The following is a 25,000-nucleotide window of genomic DNA, read 5'->3' as shown; positions in this document are numbered from 1 at the left end:
ATCAGTCAACGTGCTGCTGACAAACCTCATCCGGGGGAATCTGCTTCCCTCGGCTCTCGTCTGGATAACCTCCAGACCTGCGGCGGCCAATCAGATCCCTCCTGCATGTGTTGACAGGGTCACAGAAGTACGAGGCTTCACTGAGGCCCAGAAGGACGAGTACTTCAGGAGGAGGTTCAGTGATGAAGAGCTGTGCAGCAGAATCATCTCACACATCAAGACGTCCAGGAGCCTCCACATCATGTGTCAAATCCCAGTCTTCTGCTGGATCAGTGCTACAGTTCTGGAGCACATGTTGACCACAGACCAGAGAGGAGAGCTGCCCAAGACCCTGACTGACCTGTACTCACACTTCCTGCTGGTTCAGACAAAGAGGAAGAACAACAAGTACGGTGAGGGACATGAGACGAGTCCACAGCAGCTGACGGAGGCTGACAGGGACGTTCTCCTGAAGCTGGGGAGGCTGGCACTTAAACATCTGGAGGAAGGAAACATCATGTTCTACCAAGAAGACCTGGAGCGGTGTGGTCTTAATGTCACAGAGGCCTCGGTGTACTCAGGAGTTTGTACTGAGATCTTCAGAAGAGAGTGTGTGATCTTCCAGAAATCAGTCTACTGCTTTGTTCATCTGAGCGTTCAGGAGTTTCTGGCTGCAGTCTACATGTTCCACTGTTACACCGAGAGGAACACAGAAGAACTCAACAACTTCTTGGGAACATATGGGAACACATGGGGTACCCTTGATGATGTCCTGAAGAGAACCATGGAGAAATCCCTCACCAGTACAAATGGTCATCAGGACCTGTTTGTTCGCTTCCTTCACGGCCTCAGTCTGGAGTCCAACCAGAGAGTCTTAGGAGGCCTGCTGGGTCGGACAGGGAACAATCCAGAGATCATCCAGAGAGTCATCAACAACCTGAAGAAGATGAAGAGTGATTACATTTCTCCTGACAGAAGCATCAACATCTTCCACTGTCTGACTGAGATGAACGACCACTCAGTTCATCAGCAGATGAAACAGTTCCTGACGTCAGAGAACAGATCAAAGGAGAAACTCTCTGAGATCCACTGCTCAGCTCTGGCCTACATGCTGCAGATGTCAGAGGAGGTTCTGGATGAGTTGAACCTGGAGAAGTTCAACACATCAGACCAGGGTCGACGGAGACTGATCCCAGCTGTGAGGAACTGCAGGAAGGCTGTGTGAGTCCAGACATGATCAATAACACGTTCAATCAGTGGAGTGTGTGTGTGTGTGTGTGTGTGTGTGTGTGATAAAGTTATTATTATTATGTACATATACATTCTCATTGTTCTCATGTACATATGAGAACAACTAGATCAGATGTGGAGAGTGAAATCCAATGTGATCACTGTGCTGGAGTTTACAGTTTACATACGACCATGTGGGGTCCAAGGGAGGTTATTGTATATACTGTGTGATATAGATATCTATACACTACCGTTCAAAAGTTTGGGGTCACCCAGACAATTTCGTGTTTTCCATGAAAACTCACACTTTTATTTATCAAATGAATTGCAAAATGATTAGAAATTATAGTCAAGACATTGACATGGTTAGAAATAATGACTGTTATTTTAAATGTTAATTTTGTTCTTTCGCTTGTCCTCCACCACCAACCATAATAAGAATAATTATTATGTATTTCTTAATATAATATATCTTATTATTTATAATAATAAGAAATATAGTTTATTCTTCTTTGATGTCAAACTAGAGTTCCCACTCTGCGTTTGTCCTCCACCACCAACCAGTGCAGTGTCCGTCCCTCCAGGTTCCTGACATGTTGACTTCACAACAATATGAGGTCACTGTGACCTTTGACCTTTGACCACTGAAATCTAATCAGTTTGTCTTTGAGTCAAAATGTGAAGAAATCCCCTGAAGACAGACTTGAGATATCATGTTCAAGAGGCCATGAACATGTTCTGTGACCTTGACCTTTGACCTCTGACCACCTGAATCTAATGAGTTCCTCTGTTAGTCTGAATGAACGCTTGAACCAAATCTGAAAGGATTCTCTTGAGGAGTTTTTAACAAAGAGGGGATTTACCAGGGTGAGGGTCACATGATCACGTTTTGTATGAATGTTGTGTTTTCTGATTTAATTCTCACAGATTTGATATTTTCTTTAATTACAGACTCGGTGGTTGTGGACTCTCAGAGACTCACTGTGAAGTCGTGGCCTCAGCTCTGAAGTCAGACCCCTCACATCTGAGAGAACTGGATCTGAGTTACAACAAGCTGCAGGATTCAGGAGTGAAGCTGCTGTGTTCTGGACTGGAGAGTCCAAACTGTCGACTGGAGACTCTGAGGTCCTTAAATCCTTCTTCACTTTTCAGACTTTCTTTCTTATTGGGTCATTATTTATTTAAATTGTCTCAGTTGTGCTCTGCTCACTGTCCCTCAGTCATCTGTCACTCACCCAGCCTGTCAGTCACGTCCACCTCATCAACTCCATTCACCTGCACTCACCTGCTCCTGATCACTAAGAAAGTGTCAGTAAATAACATGTGGACTGAGGCCGAGCACTCGTCCTCCTCAGGTTTTCAAAATAAGACACATTCTTATTGAAACACGTTGGACAGTTGATAAGTATAGAAACAAACAGGAAGTGACATCAGGAGCCATCCCTACTTTAAACAGTGTTTAATTACACAAACCTGCTCAGTGACCAACACACAGAGAAGAAGCTGATGAATGAAACAATGGTCCAACATGTCTGATCTGATATTTATCTTCAGGTCACAGACTGGACTGAGGTCAGCAGCATGTTGAGAGTCTGTGTTGACATGATGACGATCAACAACAACAGGAGGACACATTCTAACATTCATATTTCTTTATCCAGGTTGTGGAGCTGCAGTCTGACAGAGATCAGCTGTTCTTCTCTGGCTTCAGCTCTGAGGTCAAACCCCTCTCATCTGAGAGAACTGGATCTGAGACTAAACTACCTGCTGGACTCAGGAGTGAAGGAGCTGCTTGATCTTCAGCAGAGTCCAACCTGTCGCCTGGAGACTCTGAGGTCAGTAGATGGTTGGAGTCAGTCCACGCTGCTTTCATCAGTATGTTTCTAAACACAGTCAGTATCACAGATCCAGGGTCTGTGCTACCAAGCAGGATTTGTGGTTATCAGGTTAACTTCAGGTTTAGTTTTTTCAGTTCTACGAAGCTCGTCCACTTCTTAACGAGGTCAATCACCATGGTAACTTCTGATGAACGGCTAACCTGCTCCAGGTTAAGTTGGAGATCAACCCGTATAGAAGCTCCGCCCACTGACCACAGTGACTCTACACTGTTGTGTGGTGCACACTCTCCTTAAAGGGACGGATAAGGGAAGTTTAAATCAACGTCTGGTTGGTTCAGTTGATCTCTTACTCACCCAGAACATCTCAATGTCTCCAGACTCATCCTGTCACCAAAACACCAGATGACCTCAGCCTCCTGGAGACAGGTCCATGTGTGTGTCCTCAGAGACAGTGAAACAGTGTGTGTCCTCAGAGACAGTGTGTGTCCTCAGAGTCAGTGTGTGTCCTCAGAGACAGTGAGACAGTGTGTGTCCTCAGAGTCAGTGTGTGTCCGTAGAGTTAGTGTGTGTCCTCAGAGACAGTGTGTGTCCTCAGAGACAGTGAGATTTATCTCGTTCACACGTTATTATGTCGTGGTCACGTAATATATTTTTACCAGATGCCACCAGGGGGCGCTGTAACTTACACAAGCTGGACCACAGCTGACAGCCTCACACGAGGGACAGAGACGGTGTCGTCTTCATCTGATCTGAGACAGTTTGTCCTCTCACTTCATCAGTGAAGAACTGATCAGGTGGATCTTTGTCACAGCTCTGAGATCAGTGGGACTGAAGCCTCTCCTCATCACATGGTAACCAGGAGCTCTTTATACAGAGTAGAACCTCTGCTGAGGTCCATCTGTCTCCTCTGGTCCCAGTTTGTCAGAAGCAGATGTTCATCAACACACAGTGAAACATGGCTTCACCTGTAACAGCAGTAAATCCACCTCTCAGGTGTCCACTCTGCACTTTGACATGCAGAGGACACACACTGAGCTCTTAGCGTGTTCATTCCAACACGTGAACATGAAGCAGAGAGGAAGCTGCTCCACCTCTGAACAGGACTGAAGTCCCTGCTGCTCTTTCTACTGGATGAGCTGCATCACTGACTCACAGCTGATGAAGTGAGTCTCTGTGACACTGATGTCTTCTTCTCTCAACAGGTGGAGGGGATCTTTGTGGAGCTGAGTGTGAAGAGGACAGTGTGAAGAGGACAGTGTGTGTGGACGGAGGCTGAGCTGTGTCCTGAGGATCCAGAGGCTGAAGCAGCAGCAGCTTGTGTGTAGTCTCCAATCTACACAACCCCTAATCTGCATGTGTTTGTGAGATGAAGCCGGAGCACCTGGAGAAAACACGGGGAGAACATGCAGACTCCACACAGGAAGACCCCATCTGAACCGGATTCAAACCAGCAACCTTCCTGCCCCGATTGTGTTTATTCACATGAAGAATGTGTTTATTGAAATGACACAACACAAGCAGAATATATAAACCCTCTATAAAGAGTCACATACAGTGTGTTTAAGTTTGTCTTTATTATTGTCCACCTTTGTCCCTCAGTGTGTCTCCATGTGTGTAGAACCACATTCTGTGTATATGTTTGTTTATGATCTTAAAGTTCCTGGATTCACGTCACAAATTGATTTAGTTCAACACAAAGTTAAACACATTGAAATCACTTTGAGTTTAAAATCAGAGTTTTGTCTTTGACACAAAAGATCAAAACTCTGGACTTAAAAATGGGACGTTTTCATTTCTGCATCAGGTGCAGAGCGGTGGTGGCTTTTCTACTTTTGACCCACAGGTGGCGCTGCAGTATAACAGCAGCACATCCCAGTCAAAGCCTTTATATTCAGTCTATGAGTCAAACACATGGATCATTTCCTCTGTGACAAACCAGATGTAACGAGAAGAAAAACATCTCAGAGAGAAAAGTTCTGTTTCTACTTGTCTCTGCTTTAATGCTCAATAAACATCCTTCCACCGACTTCACTGGAATCATGACTCAGCTTTTCTTTCCTCTTCAAACAAACTGGTGGAAACATCTCGTCCTTGGTGCAGGTACAAGAACAAAATCACCAGTTTGACATAATGGAAACCAGCAGAAGAAAAGTGAATGAGACATTTACAGGATGAAGAAGAGTCGATGAAGAGCAGAGCATCTTTAAGTCTCTGAGGAAACTGTTAAATATACATTTTACATATTTAATATAAAACTGACCCGAGGACGTTTCATACAAACCCTAACCCACTTATAAGGAAAAGTTTGTGCTCATAATGAAATTCTACATCTGATCAATATGTCTCAATATAAACAGCCTCTCCTGGAACCGTCACCTTATCGTGGTGGAGAGGTTTGCGTGTCCCTGTGAACCTGAGGGCTGTGTTGTCTGGAGCCTTGTGCTCCTGGTAGGGTCTCTCATGGCAGAGTGGTCTCAGGTGAGGGGCCAGACTAAGAATGGTTCAAAAACCCTCAATGAATATCGATACAAGAGGAGATGGGACCCAGCCCGGAGGAAGCCCGGGGCCCCCGTCTGGAGCTAGGCCCAGCCGGAGGGCTCGATGGCGAGCGCCTGGTGGCCGGGTTTGCCACGGAGCCCGGTCGGGCACAGCCCGAACAAACTACGTGGCACCCCCCCTCTCTTCATCTCATGGGCCCACCACCTGTGGGAAGACCCGTTGGGGTCGGGTGCGCAGCCACATGGGTGGCAGCGAAGGTCAGGGGTCTCGACGGACCAGACCCGGGCGGCAGAAGCTGGCTCTGGGGACGTGGAACGTCACCTCGCTGTGGGGAAAGGAACCGGAGCTTGTGAGGGAGGTGGAGCGCTACCAGTTAGATCTGGTGGGGCTTACCTCCACGCACAGTCTCGGCTCTGGTACCGTACTCCTGGATAAGGGTTGGACTCTATTCTTCTCCGGAGTTGCCAAGGGCGTGAGGCGCCGGGCGGGTGTAGGGATACTCATAAATCCCCGGCTGAGCGCCGCGGTGTTGGAGTTTACCCCGGTAGACGAGAGGGTCGCCTCCCTCCGCCTAAGGGTTGTAGGGGGGAAAACTCTGACTGTTGTTTGTGCGTATGCACCAAACAGCAGCTCAGAGTACTCGGCCTTCTTGGAGACCCTGAATGGAGTCCTGTATGGGGCTCCAGTAGGGGACTCCGTAGTTCTGCTGGGTGACTTCAACGCCCACGTGGGCAACGATGGAGATACCTGGAGAGGCGTGGTGGGGAGGAACGGCCTCCCTGATCTGAACCCGAGCGGTCGTTTGTTATTGGACTTCTGTGCTAGTCATGGATTATCCATAACAAACACCATGTTCGAACATAAGGGTGCTCATAAGTGTACCTGGTACCAGAGTACCCTAGGCCGAAGATCAATGATCGATTTTGTGATCGTGTCATCTGATCTGAGGCCGCATGTTTTGGACACTCGGGTAAAGAGAGGGGCGGAACTGTCAACCGACCACCATCTGGTTGTGAGTTGGATCAGGGAATGGGGGAAATTTCCGGATAGACCTGGTAAGCCCAAACGAGTAGTGCGGGTGAACTGGGAACGTCTGGAGGAGGCCCCCGTCCTAGGTATCTTCAACTCACACCTCCGGCGGAGTTTTTCTGGCATTCCTGTGGAGGTTGGGGACATTGAGCCGGAGTGGGCGGTGTTCAAAGCCTCCATTGCTGAAGCTGCGGCGGCTAGCTGTGGCCTCAGGGTCTTAGGTTCCTCAAGGGGCGGTAACCCTCGGACACCGTGGTGGACACCGGTGGTCAGGAAAGCCGTCCGATTGAAGAAGGAGGCCTTCCGGGATATGATATCCTGGAGGACTCCTGACTCGGTTGCAGGGTACCGACAGGCCCGAAGGGCTGCAGCTGCTGCCGTGTCGGAGGCTAAGCAGCGGGTGTGGGAGAAGTTCGGAGAGGTCATGGAGAAGGACTTTCGGTCGGCACCAAAGTGTTTCTGGAAGACTATCCGGCACCTCAGGAGGGGGAAACGGGGAACCATCCAAGCTGTGTACAGTAAGGATGGGACTCTGTTGACCTCAACTGAGGAGGTCGTCGGACGTTGGAAGGAACACTTTGAGGAACTCCTGAATCCGAATAACACGCCCTCTATGTTGGAGGCAGAGCTCGAGGTTGATGGTGTTTCGTCGTCAATTTCCCTGGTGGAGGTCACTGAGGTAGTCAAACATCTCCGCAGTGGCAAAGCCCCAGGGATTGATGAGATCCAGCCAGAAATGCTAAAGGCTCTGGGTGTTGAGGGGCTGTCATGGTTGACACGCCTATTCAACATCGCGTGGGAGTCGGGTACAGTGCCAAAGGAGTGGCAAACCGGGGTGGTGGTTCCCCTGTTCAAAAAGGGGGACCAGAGAGTGTGTACCAATTATCGGGGTATCACACTTCTCAGCCTCCCTGGTAAAGTGTACTCCAAGGTGCTGGAAAGGAGGGTTTGGCCGATCGTCGAACCTCAGATTGAAGAGGAACAATGCGGTTTTCGCCCCGGACGTGGAACTACGGACCAGCTCTTCACTCTCGCAAGGATCCTGGAGGGGGCCTGGGAGTATGCCCATCCGGTCCACTTGTGTTTTGTGGATCTGGAGAAGGCGTATGACCGGGTCCCCCGGGAGAAACTGTGGGAGGTGCTGCGGGAGTATGGGGTAAGGGGGTCTCTCCTCAGGGCCATCCAATCCCTGTACTCCCAAAGCGAGAGCTGTGTTCGGGTCCTCGGCAGCCAGTCAGTTTCGTTCTCAGTGGGTGCTGGTCTCCGCCAGGGCTGCGCCTTGTCACCAATCCTGTTTGTGATATACATGGACAGGATATCGAGGCGTAGTCGTGGTGGGGAGGGGTTGCAGTTCGGTGGTCTGAGGATCTCGTCACTGCTTTTTGCGGATGATGTGGTCCTCATTGGATCATCGGCTTTTGACCTTCAGCACTCACTGGATCGGCTGGCGGCCGAGTGTGAAGCGGCTGGGATGAGGATCAGCACCGCTAAATCTGAGGCCATGACTCTTAGCAGGAAACCGATGGATTGCTTACTCCGGGTAGGAAATGAGTCCTTAGCCCAAGTGAAGGAGTTCAAGTACCTCGGGGTCTTGTTCGCGAGTGAGGGTACTATGGAGCGTGAGATTGGCCGGAGAATCGGAGCAGCGGGGGCGGTATTGTGTTCGCTTTACCGCACCGTTGTAACGAAAAGAGAGCTGAGCCGCAAGGCAAAGCTCTCGATCTACCGGTCGATCTTCGTTCCTATCCTCACCTATGGTCATGAGGGCTGGGTGATGACCGAAAGGACGAGATCGCGGGTACAAGCGGCCGAGATGAGTTTTCTCAGAAGGGTGGCTGGCGTCTCCCTTAGAGATAGGGTGAGAAGCTCAGTCATCCGTGAGGGACTCGGATTAGAGCCGCTGCTCCTTTACTTAGAAAGGAGTCAGCTGAGGTGGTTCGGGCATCTGGTAAGGATGCCCACTGGGCGCCTCCCTTGGGAGGTGTTTCAGGCACGTCCAGTGGGGAGGAGACCTCGGGGAAGACCCAGGACTAGGTGGAGAGATTATATCTCAACACTGGCCTGGGAACGCCTCGGGATCCCCCCGTCAGAGCTGGTCAATGTGGCCCGGGAAAGGGAAGTCTGGGGCCCCCTGCTTGAGCTGCTCCCCCCGCGACCCGACCCCGGATAAGCGGATGACGATGAGATGAGATGAGATAAACAGCCTGACAGCAGATCAATACATTTATTATGGATTATTTATCAGTGGATTTCATTCATTCACCATCACATCCAGTTGATGCACATTCCTCAACCTCTGCTCTGGTTTCAGGTTCGAGAGGATTTGTGGGAAAAGTCTCTGAAGTTCAGATGAAGATGATATTTATGTTTAGTAGAAGCAGTTTGAGATGAGATGGTGAAAGATCTTCGGTCCAGAAGGAGAAGAGCTCCAGACAGAACCACTTCTCCTCCCGGGGTTTATTCTCATTATATGAACGTTTTCTTCAACGTGGAACAAATCTAAATCCTCCTGTTGTTCTCCTCTCTGACTCAACGTGGAGGATTTGTCTTCACTTTGTGCTGCGTGACTTTAAATGGAATATTAAAACAAAATGTCCCTTTCATTGAATATATTGAAAATATATAGAACAGAACTCCATGTGTTTATCTGTTCAGTGTTTCTACCTGAAGTTCTTTGCTCTGTTTTCTCCTCACGGATCATTAAACTCTTGTCTTTTTCAGATTTCCATGCTGGAGATTTACAACGACACCTTGAACGACCTTTTGACCCAAAGCGACGGCGCCGCTCTGGACATTCGAGTCCGAGGGAAGTCGGAGTCGGTCCCGGGACTCACGCAGATCCGGGTCCGGACTGAGGAGGACATCCTCAGCTTCATGGAGACGGGAGAGAAGATCAGGAAGATCTCCTCCACCAAGATGAACACTCAGAGGTTCTGCAGATCCACTTTGCACCAACATGGAATCACAAGTTTGATCTGTTGTCACTCTTCCTCCTCTTCAGTTCTCGCTCTCACCTGGTGGTGGCGCTGGAGGTGGAAGGTTCAGACCAGGTCTCGGGTCTGACGGCACACTGACCCTGAGGGTCAGAGGCTGGTGGAGGCAGCCGCCATCAATAAGTCTCTGATGGCACTGGGACAGGTAGAGCCACACACTGGGACCTCACTGGTCTGATGCTGGAAATCAAATCAATACTTAGTGTGAAGAAGTAGAGTCCTCCTCACCTCCTCCTGTCCACATGTCTGATGTCCTCTGTCGTCCCTGAGGAGCATGAACATCTTGTTATTTGTCCCTCAGGTGTTCAGAGCTCTGAAGAGCAACGTCCTCCACGTCCCGTTCAGGAACTCCAAGCTCCCCCACCTCCTGCAGCCCGGCCTCAGAGGGGACGCCAAGGTACAGACACGATCTACCACAGACACATTCTACCACAGACACGTTCTACCACAGACAAGTTCTACCACAGACAAGTTCTACCACAGACACATTCTACCACAGACAAGTTCTACCACAGACACATTCTACCAGACACATTCTACCACAGACACACATTCTACCACAGACACATTCTACCACAGACACACGTTCTACCACAGACACATTCTACCACAGACACACATTCTACCACAGACACATTCTACCACAGACAAGTTCTACCACAGACACACATTCTACCACAGACACATTCTACAACAGACAAGTTCTACCACAGACACATTCTACCAGACACATTCTACCACAGACACACATTCTACCACAGACACATTCTACCACAGACACACGTTCTACCACAGACACATTCTACCACAGACACATTCTACCACAGACACACATTCTACCACAGACACATTCTACCACAGACAAGTTCTACCACAGACACAAATTCTACCACAGACACATTCTACCACAGACAAGTTCTACCACAGACAAGTTCTACCACAGACACATTCTACCACAGACAAGTTCTACCACAGACACACATTCTACCACAGACACGTTCTACCACAGACAAGTTCTACCACAGACAAGTTCTACCACAGACACGTTCTACCACAGACATGTTCTACCACAGACACATTCTACCACAGACACATTCTACCACAGACACATTCTACCACAGACACATTCTACCACAGACACGTTCTACCACAGACACGTTCTACCACAGACAAGTTCTACCACAGACAAGTTCTACCACAGACACATTCTACCACAGACAAGTTCTACCTGGACACATTCTACCAGACACATTCTACCACAGACACACATTCTACCACAGACACATTCTACCACAGACACACGTTCTACCACAGACACATTCTACCACAGACACATTCTACCACAGACACACATTCTACCACAGACACATTCTACCACAGACAAGTTCTACCACAGACACACATTCTACCACAGACACATTCTACAACAGACAAGTTCTACCACAGACACATTCTACCAGACACATTCTACCACAGACACACATTCTACCACAGACACATTCTACCACAGACACACGTTCTACCACAGACACATTCTACCACAGACACATTCTACCACAGACACACATTCTACCACAGACACATTCTACCACAGACAAGTTCTACCACAGACAAGTTCTACCACAGACACATTCTACCACAGACAAGTTCTACCACAGACACACATTCTACCACAGACACGTTCTACCACAGACAAGTTCTACCACAGACACGTTCTACCACAGACACGTTCTACCTCAGACACGTTCTACCACAGACAAGTTCTACCACAGACAAGTTCTACCACAGACACATTCTACCACAGACAAGTTCTACCACAGACACATTCTACCAGACACATTCTACCACAGACACACATTCTACCACAGACACATTCTACCACAGACACACGTTCTACCACAGACACATTCTACCACAGACACATTCTACCACAGACACACATTCTACCACAGAAACATTCTACCACAGACAAGTTCTACCACAGACACACATTCTACCACAGACACATTCTACAACAGACAAGTTCTACCACAGACACATTCTACCAGACACATTCTACCACAGACACACATTCTACCACAGACACATTCTACCACAGACACACGTTCTACCACAGACACATTCTACCACAGACACATTCTACCACAGACACACATTCTACCACAGACACATTCTACCACAGACAAGTTCTACCACAGACACACATTCTACCACAGACACATTCTACCACAGACAAGTTCTACCACAGACAAGTTCTACCACAGACACATTCTACCACAGACAAGTTCAACCACAGACACACATTCTACCACAGACACGTTCTACCACAGACAAGTTCTACCACAGACAAGTTCTACCACAGACAAGTTCTACCACAGACAAGTTCTACCACAGACACGTTCTACCACAGACACGTTCTACCACAGACACATTCTACCACAGACACATTCTACCACAGACACATTCTACCACAGACACATTCTACCACAGACACGTTCTACCACAGACACGTTCTACCACAGACACGTTCTACCACAGACACGTTCTACCACAGACAAGTTCTACCACAGACAAGTTCTACCACAGACAAGTTCTACCACAGACACATTCTACCACAGACACATTCTACCACAGACACATTCTACCACAGACACATTCTACCACAGACACATTCTACCACAGACACATTCTACCACAGACACATTCTACCACAGACACATTCTACCACAGACACGTTCTACCACAGACACGTTCTACCACAGACACGTTCTACCACAGACAAGTTCTACCACAGACAAGTTCTACCACAGACACATTCTACCACAGACACATTCTACCACAGACAAGTTCTACCACAGACAAGTTCTACCACAGACACACATTCTACCACAGACAAGTTCTACCACAGACAAGTTCTACCACAGACACATTCTACCACAGACACATTCTACCACAGACAAGTTCTACCACAGACACACATTCTACCACAGACACATTCTACAACAGACAAGTTCTACCACAGACACATTCTACCAGACACATTCTACCACAGACACACATTCTACCACAGACACATTCTACCACAGACACACGTTCTACCACAGACACATTCTACCACAGACACATTCTACCACAGACACACATTCTACCACAGACACATTCTACCACAGACAAGTTCTACCACAGACAAGTTCTACCACAGACACATTCTACCACAGACAAGTTCTACCACAGACACACATTCTACCACAGACACGTTCTACCACAGACAAGTTCTACCATAGAGAAGTTCTACCACAGACACGTTCTACCACAGACACGTTCTACCACAGACACATTCTACCACAGACACATTCTACCACAGACACGTTCTACCACAGACACGTTCTACCACAGACACGTTCTACCACAGACACGTTCTACCTCAGACACGTTCTACCACAGACAAGTTCTACCACAGACAAGTTCTACCACAGACACATTCTACCACAGACAAGTTCTACCACAGACACATTCTACCAGACACATTCTACCACAGACACACATTCTACCACAGACACATTCTACCACAGACACACGTTCTACCACAGACACATTCTACCACAGACACATTCTACCACAGACACACATTCTACCACAGAAACATTCTACCACAGACAAGTTCTACCACAGACACACATTCTACCACAGACACATTCTACCACAGACAAGTTCTACCACAGACACACATTCTACCACAGACACATTCTACCACAGACAAGTTCTACCACAGACAAGTTCTACCACAGACACATTCTACCACAGACAAGTTCAACCACAGACACACATTCTACCACAGACACGTTCTACCACAGACAAGTTCTACCACAGACAAGTTCTACCACAGACAAGTTCTACCACAGACAAGTTCTACCACAGACACGTTCTACCACAGACACGTTCTACCACAGACACATTCTACCACAGACACATTCTACCACAGACACATTCTACCACAGACACATTCTACCACAGACACGTTCTACCACAGACACGTTCTACCACAGACACGTTCTACCACAGACACGTTCTACCACAGACAAGTTCTACCACAGACAAGTTCTACCACAGACAAGTTCTACCACAGACACATTCTACCACAGACACATTCTACCACAGACACATTCTACCACAGACACATTCTACCACAGACACATTCTACCACAGACACATTCTACCACAGACACATTCTACCACAGACACGTTCTACCACAGACACGTTCTACCACAGACACGTTCTACCACAGACACGTTCTACCACAGACAAGTTCTACCACAGACAAGTTCTACCACAGACACATTCTACCACAGACACATTCTACCACAGACAAGTTCTACCACAGACAAGTTCTACCACAGACACACATTCTTCCACAGACAAGTTCTACCACAGACAAGTTCTACCACAGACACATTCTACCACAGACACATTCTACCACAGACAAGTTCTACCACAGACACACATTCTACCACAGACACATTCTACAACAGACAAGTTCTACCACAGACACATTCTACCAGACACATTCTACCACAGACACACATTCTACCACAGACACATTCTACCACAGACACACGTTCTTCCACAGACACATTCTACCACAGACACATTCTACCACAGACACACATTCTACCACAGACACATTCTACCACAGACAAGTTCTACCACAGACAAGTTCTACCACAGACACATTCTACCACAGACAAGTTCTACCACAGACACACATTCTACCACAGACACGTTCTACCACAGACAAGTTCTACCACAGACAAGTTCTACCACAGACACGTTCTACCACAGACACGTTCTACCACAGACACATTCTACCACAGACACATTCTACCACAGACACATTCTACCACAGACACGTTCTACCACAGACACGTTCTACCACAGACACGTTCTACCTCAGACACGTTCTACCACAGACAAGTTCTACCACAGACAAGTTCTACCACAGACACATTCTACCACAGACAAGTTCTACCACAGACACATTCTACCAGACACATTCTACCACAGACACACATTCTACCACAGACACATTCTACCACAGACACACGTTCTACCACAGACACATTCTACCACAGACACATTCTACCACAGACACACATTCTACCACAGAAACATTCTACCACAGACAAGTTCTACCACAGACACACATTCTACCACAGACACATTCTACAACAGACAAGTTCTACCACAGACACATTCTACCAGACACATTCTACCACAGACACACATTCTACCACAGACACATTCTACCACAGACACACGTTCTACCACAGACACATTCTACCACAGACACATTCTACCACAGACACACATTCTACCACAGACACATTCTACCACAGACAAGTTCTACCACAGACACACATTCTACCACAGACACATTCTACCACAGACAAGTTCTACCACAGACAAGTTCTACCACAGACACATTCTACCACAGACAAGTTCTACCACAGACACACATTCTACCACAGACACGTTCTACCACAGACAAGTTCTACCACAGACAAGTTCTACCACAGACAAGTTCTACCACAGACAAGTTCTACCACAGACACGTTCTACCACAGACACGTTCTACCACAGACACATTCTACCACAGACACATTCTACCACAGACACATTCTACCACAGACACGTTCTACCACAGACACGTTCTACCACAGACACGTTCTACCACAGACACGTTCTACCACAGACAAGTTCTACCACAGACAAGTTCTACCACAGACAAGTTCTACCACAGACACATTCTACCACAGACACATTCTACCACAGACACATTCTACCACAGACACATTCTACCACAGACACATTCTACCACAGACACATTCTACCACAGACACATTCTACCACAGACACATTCTACCACAGACACATTCTACCACAGACACGTTCTACCACAGACACGTTCTACCACAGACACGTTCTACCACAGACACGTTCTACCACAGACAAGTTCTACCACAGACAAGTTCTACCACAGACAAGTTCTACCACAGACACATTCTACCACAGACAAGTTCTACCACAGACAAGTTCTACCACAGACACACATTCTACCACAGACAAGTTCTACCACAGACAAGTTCTACCACAGACACATTCTACCACAGACACATTCTACCACAGACAAGTTCTACCACAGACAAGTTCTACCACAGACACACATTCTACCACAGACAAGTTCTACCACAGACAAGTTCTACCACAGACACATTCTACCACAGACACACATTCTACCACAGACACATTCTACCACAGACAAGTTCTACCACAGACACAAATTCTACCACAGACACATTCTACCACAGACAAGTTCTACCACAGACAAGTTCTACCACAGACACATTCTACCACAGACAAGTTCTACCACAGACACACATTCTACCACAGACACGTTCTACCACAGACAAGTTCTACCACAGACAAGTTCTACCACAGACACGTTCTACCACAGACACGTTCTACCACAGACACATTCTACCACAGACACATTCTACCACAGACACATTCTACCACAGACACATTCTACCACAGACACGTTCTACCACAGACACGTTCTACCACAGACAAGTTCTACCACAGACAAGTTCTACCACAGACACATTCTACCACAGACAAGTTCTACCTGGACACATTCTACCAGACACATTCTACCACAGACACACATTCTACCACAGACACATTCTACCACAGACACACGTTCTACCACAGACACATTCTACCACAGACACATTCTACCACAGACACACATTCTACCACAGACACATTCTACCACAGACAAGTTCTACCACAGACACACATTCTACCACAGACACATTCTACAACAGACAAGTTCTACCACAGACACATTCTACCAGACACATTCTACCACAGACACACATTCTACCACAGACACATTCTACCACAGACACACGTTCTACCACAGACACATTCTACCACAGACACATTCTACCACAGACACACATTCTACCACAGACACATTCTACCACAGACAAGTTCTACCACAGACAAGTTCTACCACAGACACATTCTACCACAGACAAGTTCTACCACAGACACACATTCTACCACAGACACGTTCTACCACAGACAAGTTCTACCACAGACACGTTCTACCACAGACACGTTCTACCTCAGACACGTTCTACCACAGACAAGTTCTACCACAGACAAGTTCTACCACAGACACATTCTACCACAGACAAGTTCTACCACAGACACATTCTACCAGACACATTCTACCACAGACACACATTCTACCACAGACACATTCTACCACAGACACACGTTCTACCACAGACACATTCTACCACAGACACATTCTACCACAGACACACATTCTACCACAGAAACATTCTACCACAGACAAGTTCTACCACAGACACACATTCTACCACAGACACATTCTACAACAGACAAGTTCTACCACAGACACATTCTACCAGACACATTCTACCACAGACACACATTCTACCACAGACACATTCTACCACAGACACACGTTCTACCACAGACACATTCTACCACAGACACATTCTACCACAGACACACATTCTACCACAGACACATTCTACCACAGACAAGTTCTACCACAGACACACATTCTACCACAGACACATTCTACCACAGACAAGTTCTACCACAGACAAGTTCTACCACAGACACATTCTACCACAGACAAGTTCAACCACAGACACACATTCTACCACAGACACGTTCTACCACAGACAAGTTCTACCACAGACAAGTTCTACCACAGACAAGTTCTACCACAGACAAGTTCTACCACAGACACGTTCTACCACAGACACGTTCTACCACAGACACATTCTACCACAGACACATTCTACCACAGACACATTCTACCACAGACACATTCTACCACAGACACGTTCTACCACAGACACGTTCTACCACAGACACGTTCTACCACAGACACGTTCTACCACAGACAAGTTCTACCACAGACAAGTTCTACCACAGACAAGTTCTACCACAGACACATTCTACCACAGACACATTCTACCACAGACACATTCTACCACAGACACATTCTACCACAGACACATTCTACCACAGACACATTCTACCACAGACACATTCTACCACAGACACATTCTACCACAGACACGTTCTACCACAGACACGTTCTACCACAGACACGTTCTACCACAGACAAGTTCTACCACAGACAAGTTCTACCACAGACAAGTTCTACCACAGACACATTCTACCACAGACACATTCTACCACAGACAAGTTCTACCACAGACAAGTTCTACCACAGACACACATTCTACCACAGACAAGTTCTACCACAGACAAGTTCTACCACAGACACATTCTACCACAGACACATTCTACCACAGACAAGTTCTACCACAGACACACATTCTACCACAGACACATTCTACAACAGACAAGTTCTACCACAGACACATTCTACCAGACACATTCTACCACAGACACACATTCTACCACAGACACATTCTACCACAGACACACGTTCTACCACAGACACATTCTACCACAGACACATTCTACCACAGACACACATTCTACCACAGACACATTCTACCACAGACAAGTTCTACCACAGACAAGTTCTACCACAGACACATTCTACCACAGACAAGTTCTACCACAGACACACATTCTACCACAGACACGTTCTACCACAGACAAGTTCTACCACAGACAAGTTCTACCACAGACACGTTCTACCACAGACACGTTCTACCACAGACACATTCTACCACAGACACATTCTACCACAGACACGTTCTACCACAGACACGTTCTACCACAGACACGTTCTACCACAGACACGTTCTACCTCAGACACGTTCTACCACAGACAAGTTCTACCACAGACAAGTTCTACCACAGACACATTCTACCACAGACAAGTTCTACCACAGACACATTCTACCAGACACATTCTACCACAGACACACATTCTACCACAGACACATTCTACCACAGACACACGTTCTACCACAGACACATTCTACCACAGACACATTCTACCACAGACACACATTCTACCACAGAAACATTCTACCACAGACAAGTTCTACCACAGACACACATTCTACCACAGACACATTCTACCACAGACAAGTTCTACCACAGACACACATTCTACCACAGACACATTCTACCACAGACAAGTTCTACCACAGACAAGTTCTACCACAGACACATTCTACCACAGACAAGTTCAACCACAGACACACATTCTACCACAGACACGTTCTACCACAGACAAGTTCTACCACAGACAAGTTCTACCACAGACAAGTTCTACCACAGACAAGTTCTACCACAGACACGTTCTACCACAGACACGTTCTACCACAGACACATTCTACCACAGACACATTCTACCACAGACACATTCTACCACAGACACATTCTACCACAGACACGTTCTACCACAGACACGTTCTACCACAGACACGTTCTACCACAGACAAGTTCTACCACAGACAAGTTCTACCACAGACAAGTTCTACCACAGACACATTCTACCACAGACACATTCTACCACAGACACATTCTACCACAGACACATTCTACCACAGACACATTCTACCACAGACACATTCTACCACAGACACATTCTACCACAGACACGTTCTACCACAGACACGTTCTACCACAGACACGTTCTACCACAGACACGTTCTACCACAGACAAGTTCTACCACAGACAAGTTCTACCACAGACACATTCTACCACAGACACATTCTACCACAGACAAGTTCTACCACAGACAAGTTCTACCACAGACACACATTCTACCACAGACAAGTTCTACCACAGACAAGTTCTACCACAGACACATTCTACCACAGACACATTCTACCACAGACAAGTTCTACCACAGACACACATTCTACCACAGACACATTCTACAACAGACAAGTTCTACCACAGACACATTCTACCAGACACATTCTACCACAGACACACATTCTACCACAGACACATTCTACCACAGACACACGTTCTACCACAGACACATTCTACCACAGACACATTCTACCACAGACACACATTCTACCACAGACACATTCTACCACAGACAAGTTCTACCACAGACAAGTTCTACCACAGACACATTCTACCACAGACAAGTTCTACCACAGACACACATTCTACCACAGACACGTTCTACCACAGACAAGTTCTACCACAGACAAGTTCTACCACAGACACGTTCTACCACAGACACGTTCTACCACAGACACATTCTACCACAGACACATTCTACCACAGACACGTTCTACCACAGACACGTTCTACCACAGACACGTTCTACCTCAGACACGTTCTACCACAGACAAGTTCTACCACAGACAAGTTCTACCACAGACACATTCTACCACAGACAAGTTCTACCACAGACACATTCTACCAGACACATTCTACCACAGACACACATTCTACCACAGACACATTCTACCACAGACACACGTTCTACCACAGACACATTCTACCACAGACACATTCTACCACAGACACACATTCTACCACAGAAACATTCTACCACAGACAAGTTCTACCACAGACACACATTCTACCACAGACACATTCTACAACAGACAAGTTCTACCACAGACACATTCTACCAGACACATTCTACCACAGACACACATTCTACCACAGACACATTCTACCACAGACACACGTTCTACCACAGACACATTCTACCACAGACACATTCTACCACAGACACACATTCTACCACAGACACATTCTACCACAGACAAGTTCTACCACAGACACACATTCTACCACAGACACATTCTACCACAGACAAGTTCTACCACAGACAAGTTCTACCACAGACACATTCTACCACAGACAAGTTCTACCACAGACACACATTCTACCACAGACACGTTCTACCACAGACAAGTTCTACCACAGACAAGTTCTACCACAGACAAGTTCTACCACAGACAAGTTCTACCACAGACACGTTCTACCACAGACACGTTCTACCACAGACACATTCTACCACAGACACATTCTACCACAGACACATTCTACCACAGACACGTTCTACCACAGACACGTTCTACCACAGACACGTTCTACCACAGACACGTTCTACCACAGACAAGTTCTACCACAGACAAGTTCTACCACAGACAAGTTCTACCACAGACACATTCTACCACAGACACATTCTACCACAGACACATTCTACCACAGACACATTCTACCACAGACACATTCTACCACAGACACATTCTACCACAGACACATTCTACCACAGACACATTCTACCACAGACACATTCTACCACAGACACGTTCTACCACAGACACGTTCTACCACAGACACGTTCTACCACAGACACGTTCTACCACAGACAAGTTCTACCACAGACAAGTTCTACCACAGACAAGTTCTACCACAGACACATTCTACCACAGACAAGTTCTACCACAGACAAGTTCTACCACAGACACACATTCTACCACAGACAAGTTCTACCACAGACAAGTTCTACCACAGACACATTCTACCACAGACACATTCTACCACAGACAAGTTCTACCACAGACAAGTTCTACCACAGACACATTCTACCACAGACACATTCTACCACAGACACGTTCTACCACAGACACGTTCTACCACAGACACGTTCTACCACAGACACGTTCTACCTCAGACACGTTCTACCACAGACAAGTTCTACCACAGACAAGTTCTACCACAGACACATTCTACCACAGACAAGTTCTACCACAGACACATTCTACCAGACACATTCTACCACAGACACACATTCTACCACAGACACATTCTACCACAGACACACGTTCTACCACAGACACATTCTACCACAGACACATTCTACCACAGACACACATTCTACCACAGAAACATTCTACCACAGACAAGTTCTACCACAGACACACATTCTACCACAGACACATTCTACCACAGACAAGTTCTACCACAGACACACATTCTACCACAGACACATTCTACCACAGACAAGTTCTACCACAGACAAGTTCTACCACAGACACATTCTACCACAGACAAGTTCAACCACAGACACACATTCTACCACAGACACGTTCTACCACAGACAAGTTCTACCACAGACAAGTTCTACCACAGACAAGTTCTACCACAGACAAGTTCTACCACAGACACGTTCTACCACAGACACGTTCTACCACAGACACATTCTACCACAGACACATTCTACCACAGACACATTCTACCACAGACACATTCTACCACAGACACGTTCTACCACAGACACGTTCTACCACAGACACGTTCTACCACAGACACGTTCTACCACAGACAAGTTCTACCACAGACAAGTTCTACCACAGACAAGTTCTACCACAGACACATTCTACCACAGACACATTCTACCACAGACACATTCTACCACAGACACATTCTACCACAGACACATTCTACCACAGACACATTCTACCACAGACACATTCTACCACAGACACGTTCTACCACAGACACGTTCTACCACAGACACGTTCTACCACAGACACGTTCTACCACAGACAAGTTCTACCACAGACAAGTTCTACCACAGACACATTCTACCACAGACACATTCTACCACAGACAAGTTCTACCACAGACAAGTTCTACCACAGACACACATTCTACCACAGACAAGTTCTACCACAGACAAGTTCTACCACAGACACATTCTACCACAGACACATTCTACCACAGACAAGTTCTACCACAGACACACATTCTACCACAGACACATTCTACAACAGACAAGTTCTACCACAGACACATTCTACCAGACACATTCTACCACAGACACACATTCTACCACAGACACATTCTACCACAGACACACGTTCTACCACAGACACATTCTACCACAGACACATTCTACCACAGACACACATTCTACCACAGACACATTCTACCACAGACAAGTTCTACCACAGACAAGTTCTACCACAGACACATTCTACCACAGACAAGTTCTACCACAGACACACATTCTACCACAGACACGTTCTACCACAGACAAGTTCTACCACAGACAAGTTCTACCACAGACACGTTCTACCACAGACACGTTCTACCACAGACACATTCTACCACAGACACATTCTACCACAGACACGTTCTACCACAGACACGTTCTACCACAGACACGTTCTACCTCAGACACGTTCTACCACAGACAAGTTCTACCACAGACAAGTTCTACCACAGACACATTCTACCACAGACAAGTTCTACCACAGACACATTCTACCAGACACATTCTACCACAGACACACATTCTACCACAGACACATTCTACCACAGACACACGTTCTACCACAGACACATTCTACCACAGACACATTCTACCACAGACACACATTCTACCACAGAAACATTCTACCACAGACAAGTTCTACCACAGACACACATTCTACCACAGACACATTCTACAACAGACAAGTTCTACCACAGACACATTCTACCAGACACATTCTACCACAGACACACATTCTACCACAGACACATTCTACCACAGACACACGTTCTACCACAGACACATTCTACCACAGACACATTCTACCACAGACACACATTCTACCACAGACACATTCTACCACAGACAAGTTCTACCACAGACACACATTCTACCACAGACACATTCTACCACAGACAAGTTCTACCACAGACAAGTTCTACCACAGACACATTCTACCACAGACAAGTTCTACCACAGACACACATTCTACCACAGACACGTTCTACCACAGACAAGTTCTACCACAGACAAGTTCTACCACAGACAAGTTCTACCACAGACAAGTTCTACCACAGACACGTTCTACCACAGACACGTTCTACCACAGACACATTCTACCACAGACACATTCTACCACAGACACATTCTACCACAGACACGTTCTACCACAGACACGTTCTACCACAGACACGTTCTACCACAGACACGTTCTACCACAGACAAGTTCTACCACAGACAAGTTCTACCACAGACAAGTTCTACCACAGACACATTCTACCACAGACACATTCTACCACAGACACATTCTACCACAGACACATTCTACCACAGACACATTCTACCACAGACAAGTTCTACCACAGACAAGTTCTACCACAGACACATTCTACCACAGACAAGTTCTACCACAGACACACATTCTACCACAGACACGTTCTACCACAGACAAGTTCTACCACAGACAAGTTCTACCACAGACACGTTCTACCACAGACACGTTCTACCACAGACACATTCTACCACAGACACATTCTACCACAGACACATTCTACCACAGACACATTCTACCACAGACACGTTCTACCACAGACACGTTCTACCACAGACAAGTTCTACCACAGACAAGTTCTACCACAGACACATTCTACCACAGACAAGTTCTACCTGGACACATTCTACCAGACACATTCTACCACAGACACACATTCTACCACAGACACATTCTACCACAGACACACGTTCTACCACAGACACATTCTACCACAGACACATTCTACCACAGACACACATTCTACCACAGACACATTCTACCACAGACAAGTTCTACCACAGACACACATTCTACCACAGACACATTCTACAACAGACAAGTTCTACCACAGACACATTCTACCAGACACATTCTACCACAGACACACATTCTACCACAGACACATTCTACCACAGACACACGTTCTACCACAGACACATTCTACCACAGACACACGTTCTACCACAGACACATTCTACCACAGACACATTCTACCACAGACACACATTCTACCACAGACACATTCTACCACAGACAAGTTCTACCACAGACAAGTTCTACCACAGACACATTCTACCACAGACAAGTTCTACCACAGACACACATTCTACCACAGACACGTTCTACCACAGACAAGTTCTACCACAGACACGTTCTACCACAGACACGTTCTACCTCAGACACGTTCTACCACAGACAAGTTCTACACAGACAAGTTCTACCACAGACACATTCTACCACAGACAAGTTCTACCACAGACACATTCTACCAGACACATTCTACCACAGACACACATTCTACCACAGACACATTCTACCACAGACACACGTTCTACCACAGACACATTCTACCACAGACACATTCTACCACAGACACACATTCTACCACAGAAACATTCTACCACAGACAAGTTCTACCACAGACACACATTCTACCACAGACACATTCTACAACAGACAAGTTCTACCACAGACACATTCTACCAGACACATTCTACCACAGACACACATTCTACCACAGACACATTCTACCACAGACACACGTTCTACCACAGACACATTCT

General features: G+C 46.7%; 1 protein-coding gene across 5 annotated transcripts in view; it reads left to right on the top strand.

The window, feature by feature from the left end:
• The window catches only part of LOC128444275 (NACHT, LRR and PYD domains-containing protein 12-like), a 71,057-nt gene extending 65,984 nt beyond the window's left edge, over positions 1-5,073 (top strand). For 3 of the 5 annotated variants that reach the window (XM_053426666.1, XM_053426664.1, XM_053426665.1), the window contains 4 exons: positions 1-1,200; positions 2,161-2,334; positions 2,871-3,044; positions 4,250-5,073. The exon at positions 1-1,200 is cut by the window's left edge. In XM_053426666.1, coding sequence (XP_053282641.1) covers positions 1-1,200; positions 2,161-2,334; positions 2,871-3,044; positions 4,250-4,274 — 1,573 coding nt within the window. In that variant the 3' untranslated portion in view covers positions 4,275-5,073. The remainder of the gene's footprint in view (positions 1,201-2,160; positions 2,335-2,870; positions 3,045-4,249) is intronic. The other 2 variants (XM_053426662.1, XM_053426663.1) reach the window with 1 other exon arrangement.
• The last annotated feature ends 19,927 nt before the right edge of the window (positions 5,074-25,000 follow it).

Source organism: Pleuronectes platessa, chromosome 7 (genome assembly GCF_947347685.1).
Source record: "Pleuronectes platessa chromosome 7, fPlePla1.1, whole genome shotgun sequence".
NCBI lineage: Eukaryota > Metazoa > Chordata > Actinopteri > Pleuronectiformes > Pleuronectidae > Pleuronectes > Pleuronectes platessa.
This window is presented reverse-complemented; position numbering and strand designations above follow the sequence as displayed.